This window comes from Gloeophyllum trabeum (assembly GCF_000344685.1).
Source record: "Gloeophyllum trabeum ATCC 11539 unplaced genomic scaffold GLOTRscaffold_00011, whole genome shotgun sequence".
Lineage (NCBI taxonomy): Eukaryota > Fungi > Basidiomycota > Agaricomycetes > Gloeophyllales > Gloeophyllaceae > Gloeophyllum > Gloeophyllum trabeum.
The window spans coordinates 229,042-235,464 of record NW_006920420.1 but is presented as its reverse complement, the minus strand read 5'-3'; the positions used below and the strand labels follow the sequence as shown (position 1 = coordinate 235,464).

Genomic DNA, 6,423 nt, shown 5'->3' with positions numbered 1-6,423 from the left:
GACTGCCTGCGTGACAGAGCTCTGGCTGCGACGTCCAACACTCATTGCTAACTGGTAAGTGATGAGGAACTTTCCCCGACATGTCACTCACATTCATACAGGAACACTCAGAAGGATATTTTATTCACTCAAACATTGAGCTTTGGTCGGTGGGGTGCATCTGGGGTCAGGGTGAATTGGGTATGTGTATTGTAATATCATTATGGTCTATGCTCATGATCACGTCCAGAATGTGCTGTTTCATTGTGGCAGGCGGGCTCTAATAGGTGTGACTGCGACAGGCAGTCTGGTATTTACAAGATTATATGTACTGTATATACACAGTGTCTGTAGATAGCATTGCAATATATGCTTCATTTTCTTATTCATATGCAAGGAGCAATAAAATCAAGCAGCTGTATGAAATGTGAAAGCCCGCTGGCCAGAAAACCCGCTTTCTCGTTGTCCAGCCCGGATGTCAGCTTGATAACCGACTCCGACCTTGACTCGATATACGAGTCAAGTAGAGGCCAAGTTGATCCTCGGTTTTTATATCGAGTCGATGTCACGCGTAGGGCCTGGTGGGGTCTGGCGTCTGACCTTGCCGAAACCCTTTTTTAGACTGGGCGTGTAGAAGTGCAGAGCCAGAGTCTGCACCCAGTAGCTCGACCACTCCTCATTCTCCCCCAGCCATGACCGCCTCGGAGGGCACGCCCCTCCTCGCAAAGACTCAGCCCACTCCTTTGCCCTGGTTCCAGCTCTCCATCCTGCTATGGGTGCAGCTGGCAGAGCCGATGGCCTCCCAGGTCATCTATCCGTTCGTTAACAAGGTTGGTTGATGTTCACTTCCTTCGTCGTGTCTTTTCTGAAGTATTCGTATGTAGCAAGTGAGTGAACTGCCTATCACTGGCGGTGACCCCGAAAAAGTAGGCTACTACGCCGGATTAATAGTGAGTTGAACTGTCAGACACGCCAACGAGCGAAGAATGCTGATGCACGCATGCCAGGAATCGCTCTTCTTTGTCACGGAGGCGTTCACCGTCCTGCAATGGAGTCGGTGGTCCGACCACGTCGGTCGCAAACCAGTCCTCCTCACTGGCCTGTTCGGCCTCTCGCTGTCCATGGTCGCCTTCGGAATGTCCACGACGTTCTGGGGCCTCGTGGCCAGTCGCTGCCTCGCGGGCCTCTTGAACGGCAACGTCGGCGTCATCAAGAGCATGATGGGCGAGCTGACGGACTCGACGAACGTCGCTCAGGGCATGGCCCTCATGCCCGTCGTGTGGTCCACCGGAGCAGTAGTTGGGTAAGATCCGCAGTTCTTAAGGACGAACATGAGCTCATGTAACTGTCGATAGCCCTCTTCTGGGCGGTTGGCTCTCGAACCCTTACGAGCGCTTCCCTAGTACATTTGGGCGCTTCGAGTTCTGGAAGACGTACCCCTACGCACTCCCGTGCTTTGTGGTAGCCGCAAACTGCGCGTTCTCATGGCTCCTGGCATTCCTGTTCCTTGAGGAGGTGAGTGAAACGCGCGACTCTCCCTTCAACCTCACTAAAATATGTTACTCCTCAGACCGTCAAAGTCCGCAAGAACAAGTCCTCCGCCTCGTCCGACGTCGAGACCACCAACGACGAAACCACCGCGCCCACGCCCACACCTTCCGGGCCCCTCCCCATCCGCGAAGTGCTCACGGGCCGCGTCGTTACCGCGATCATCAACTACTCCCTGCTCGCCTTCCTCGACATTGCGCTGCGCGCCCTGCAGCCGCTCTTCTACACCATGCCCATCCGGTACGGCGGGCTAGGCTTCTCGCCGCCGGTCGTCGGCCTGTGCCTCGGCGCATTCGGGCTGCTCAGCGGGCTGTACCAGGCCTTCGTGTTCTCCCCCGTGTACGACCGCTTCGGGACGAAGAAGGTGTTCGTCACCTCGATACTGACGTTCGTGCCCATGTTTGCGCTGTTCCCGCTCATGAATTTGTCGGCGGTGCACCATGGAATCAATGCGCTGACGTGGGTCGAGCTCGGGTTCCAGGCGATCCTTTACGTCCTCATGGACATGGGTTTCAGTGAGTACCAAGCCACTAACATGTACCAAATATGATGATGCTGAGTCTTGTTTCCCAGGCTGCGCGTTCATCTATATCCGTGCCGCAGCCCCGAACAAGCGGGTCTTGGGCGCGACGAACGGGCTCGCCCAGACGAGTATCTCGGTCGTCCGTGCTATCGGACCCGCGCTCTCGACATCCCTATTCTCGTTGTCCCTTGAGCGGAATATCTTGGGCGGGTCGTTCGTGTACGTGGTCATGGTGATCCTCACGGTCGGCGCGCTGTACGCCACGACGTATTTGCCCAAGAAGATTTGGGACGCTGCTCAGGACCAGGAAGAAGACGACGAGTAGTTGGGTGGCTCCTCCGCGAGAGCTATGGCCTTGGTATATCGTAGTTAGATTAGTTCAGTAATATTTGAGTCAACAAATAGATTATCGGATATCCTTTGGATTGCAGTCCGGGTGCTCCGGCCGTTCCGGCTATCCCTTGGCCGGTGATGTTCGTCCAGTACGTCCTCGACCTCAAGGATGCGCGAGCACATGTCGGATTTCCCCTTAGAGACTCGCCGTACATATAAAGTGCATTCGCCAGTGTATTCCCTAACACACTTCGCCACCAGGATCAAGTACCGCCAACCATGGACCAGTCATCGTACAAGGACGCAGTAACCACCCGCGGCATCAAGTACCACTACTACTTCTCCCCGCCCAAGGACTCCAAGCCCATCCTCCTCTTCCTGCACGGATTCCCCTCGACGTCCTGGGACTGGCGGCACATAGTCCCGTTCTTCAAGGAGCGCGGCTATGGAGTGATCGTACCCGACATGCTGGGCTACGGCGGGACTGACAAGCCGACCGACCCGCAGCAGTACAAGCTCAGCCTGATCGCGAAGGATTTGGTGGACATCCTCGACGCCGAGAAGGTTGAGAAAGTGATTTCTGTCTCGCATGACTGGTGAGTCAGGCCACGATATCCCAAGTTATCTCGATATTTAATGTTGGCTTCAAGGGGCTCGATGGCCGCCTCGCGCCTCGCGAACTTCTACCCGGAGCGCGTCCTCGCGTTCGCATTCTTCAACGTCCCATACGGGCCGCCCAACCCGATGACCGCCGAGCAGCGCAACGAGCACTTTTCCAAGCTCGCGGGGTACGAGCGCTTCGGGTACTGGTTCTTCATGGCCAGCCCGGGCGCGGACAAGCTTATAGAGGAGAAGGTGGGTCGGTCATTATTCGAGGCGTGGTGCCTGTTCTGTCTTACTGAGGAATGTATGTGGAACAGTGGGACTCGTTCCGCAGCCTGTATCTCCCCGTCAACCCCATCTGGTGGAAAGAGTACCTCAACCCGAGCGGCGGCGTGAAAGCATGGCTCGACGCCAACAGGATCGAGCCGCTCCCTTCGTACATCACCGAGGAGGTCAGTAGGTTAACTAGCTACATTATACCCTTGGTTGACCGGGTGCGCGTGCAGGAAATCAACCACCACCGGGACATACTCCTGAAAGGCGGGCTCGCGGGCCCCGTGTGCTGGTACCGCGTGCTCGTGGAAGGCATCACGCCTGAAGACGACAAAAGTAAGGCAACGTCTTTACTCTGTTACGATAGCCTCAGGTTACTCATGATTTCGATATTCAGCTGTCCCGCCGGAGAACATCAAGGTGAAGCAGCCCGTGTTCTACGGCGCCGCGACGAAGGACTACGTCTGTCTCGCCGGGCCGAGCGCGGCGTCACTCGAGCAAACCTGTCTTGGACCGAAGACGGTAAAGGAGTACGACGCGGACCACTGGGTGATCTTCTCGCACGCGAAGGAGGTGAACAAGGACTTGTTGGAGTGGATCGAAAGTCTATCCTTGTGATTCAACGCTTCATCGCCAGAGTGGCTTAAACTCCAATATATGGAACAGGAACCACTTCGTATATACATAATTCCAAGAGCCTATTGCTACAGAGCATTATGCAGGAATCCCGAGTCGTTCGTCGTATCTATATAGCTAGTGGCTCTGCTCCGCAGTGCTCTTCACCACGAACCCGATCTTTGTGGTCCCACCCGGCGGAACTACCGCATCAATCCCACCAGCAACGGACGAGTCCGAATATCCCTCCTCATCACGCGCAGAGTGAGACAGCTCGGAAGGGATATTGACCATACGCGACGGGTGCGGGATGAATGGCGGCGGCTTGAAGACGCCGTTGAAGAGGAACGTGCCGTACCTACATGGTTTCTCCTCCAGTCAGACAAAACACAACCAACGCAAAGTACGTATACTCACACAAGCAGCGCAAAGCCCAGCATCTGCACTAGTGACACCGGCCACGCGAGCCGCTCCCACCCGAGCGCGAGGCTCACGCACCAAATCGCGAGCGTCCGCAGCGCATCCAGCAGACACCGCATCGTCGCGCTCGCGTACTTGGTCAGGCTCAGCCCGCTGCTGTCGAAGAACGCGACGCACACCGCGAACCCAATGCCGGACCAGAAGACCGCGGGCACGCTGAGGATCTGGTGCAGGCCCTTCGAGAGCTCGAAGTACGGGGACAAGGCGCGGATGCGCGGGAGCGAGAGGACGGGCATGAGCAGGAGGACGGTGAACGCGCCGAAGGCTCCCTCGAGCCCCACCGCGGCGAGCGGCGAGATGGGGTGCATAGTCATCACTTTTTCTTCGATGACGAGCTGGGTTGCGTGGCTGGATAGAAGGTAAGAACGCTGATACGTTTCGACGGATTTTGAACTCACAAGGTCAGCGCGAGGAGGATGAAGAATATCCCCACAGGGACGCTCAAAGGCGCCCTGGGTGCCTCCGCAGAAGCATAGAGGGGCGAGTCTTCACTTGTCAGATATTGCACGACCTGCGAGAGATACGAGGTAACCGACGACCCCTCGCTCGCCTGCCCGTGCGCCTTGGACATGAGCGACCCGGCATAGCCTACCAGGCCTATGCCCGAGGTCACGCTGATGAGCGAAATCCATCTGCGTTACATGTCAGCGCCAGGAGTACCAGAGGGCCGTGTGAGGGGACTAGGCGCACTGGTACAGCCAAAAACGGCGCCCGAGGAAGAGGACGCTCCCGATACCGACGAAGAGGAGCAGCGCGCCGCGCGTCATTTGGAAGATGGAGACGGGTGTGGCTAATAGACCAATGTTAATCAGCTAGAAGGAGCGGGAGTACGTGAGCCTCTCCAGTGGGTTTAATGGAAGTCTGATACAGACTGTGCTCCCTGTCACGTCGCATAGAGCTGGAATCCACCACAGGAAAAGCGACCATTTGGATTGTTTCCTCGCTGGGGGCCGGTCTAGCAGTGGAGTGCCTTCTGATTCTTCTGCTGAAGCATGCGAACGTGCCCTATACGACATGTACGCCAGTGGGATAAAGCCTTGTTCGACATGAGTATGAGCACACACGTCCGAATAGCAAGCGAGCAGGGCGGAGAACTCACACAACATCTGTCCGCCTAGACGCGTTTATCAAGTCCGAGGCACATGATCAGACACTTAGTGGACGAGGCTAAGCTCAATATAGACTGACAAAACATGGTGAGCGTCTGCCAAACAGGCTGCTCGTAATGTATATGCTTGCTGACGTCGGGATTGTCGCAATTCTCCACGCAAATCATGTCCTAAATGACAACGACGTATGACGTGAGATAGCGTTCAGATGGTGGTCTATGTCAGTCAGTCATTCGTACTTGGTACTTGTTCCACAGTGACATTGCGACACCCTAGAAGCAAGCGAGTATGAGTAGGAGACATTGGTGCTAAAGCGCAGGTATAACTGACAGCTGTGAGCATGCTGGTCGTCAGCGCAGGCACCCGAACTGAGGCCCTCATGACGGGCAATGACGGTGGTGTCGTGAGTTAGTCTCTGCAGGAGGTAAAGAGAGAGGGGGGGAGGGGGACCAGCAGCCGTGCGATGAGTGCGAGCAGGGGCTTGGACTTGTGCTCAGAGTAGTCGAACTCAATAAGCGTTTCTCGCTCATTTTCTCAGTGCGCTGAAGCCTTTCGGGGTCCCTGCCGAACGGCGATCGGACTTGGGATCTCAGCGCGAACGAGAAAACGAGAAACAGCTCCTCGAGCTGTTTCTCTCGTTTCTCTGGGGCGGACTTTCAATTGCCATGCGCTGTACTGATGTACCAGGCTCTCGGTTGCTTATGTCTTGCCTAATACGATATGTTTTGGCTTGTTGTGACGCGCTGTTGGACGCGCACCAAGTTGTGTTCTGGCACCCTTGCAACTACTGAGCTAGGGCAGGGCCAGTATAGTGACCCTGCTGATACTGCCACATACCATCCCAGTCCGCCATAGAATACAGCACGTGGGATGAGCACGAGCTATCTGACAGCTGTGGTGTCTAGCATGCGACGAGAAATCCGCCAGAAAATGCACGCTCAATAACTTCGGGTTTCTCCG

General features: G+C 55.9%; 3 protein-coding genes across 3 annotated transcripts; 2 read left to right on the top strand and 1 right to left on the bottom strand.

Moving 5' to 3' along the window:
* Positions 1 to 468: 468 nt before the first annotated feature.
* GLOTRDRAFT_78970 (MFS general substrate transporter) lies at positions 469 to 2,375 on the top strand (the record flags this gene model as incomplete). Its single annotated transcript, XM_007870107.1, has 6 exons — positions 469 to 809; positions 864 to 929; positions 987 to 1,282; positions 1,335 to 1,494; positions 1,550 to 2,042; positions 2,101 to 2,375. The coding sequence occupies exons 1-6, from the start codon at positions 672 to 674 to the stop codon at positions 2,373 to 2,375; spliced, it is 1,428 nt and encodes a 475-aa protein (XP_007868298.1). The 5' UTR covers positions 469 to 671.
* Positions 2,376 to 2,662: 287 nt separating this feature from the next.
* Positions 2,663 to 3,906, top strand: GLOTRDRAFT_45684 (uncharacterized protein; the record flags this gene model as incomplete). Its single annotated transcript, XM_007869992.1, has 3 exons — positions 2,663 to 2,979; positions 3,034 to 3,238; positions 3,304 to 3,906. 3 exons carry the CDS (start codon positions 2,663 to 2,665, stop codon positions 3,904 to 3,906), a joined length of 1,125 nt encoding a protein of 374 aa, XP_007868183.1.
* Positions 3,907 to 4,012: 106 nt separating this feature from the next.
* On the bottom strand, positions 4,013 to 5,844 carry GLOTRDRAFT_45834 (uncharacterized protein; the record flags this gene model as incomplete). Its single annotated transcript, XM_007870004.1, has 8 exons — positions 4,013 to 4,232; positions 4,292 to 4,722; positions 4,866 to 4,986; positions 5,045 to 5,166; positions 5,227 to 5,390; positions 5,543 to 5,633; positions 5,703 to 5,735; positions 5,794 to 5,844. 8 exons carry the CDS (start codon positions 5,842 to 5,844, stop codon positions 4,013 to 4,015), a joined length of 1,233 nt encoding a protein of 410 aa, XP_007868195.1.
* Between the last annotated feature and the right edge of the window lie 579 nt (positions 5,845 to 6,423).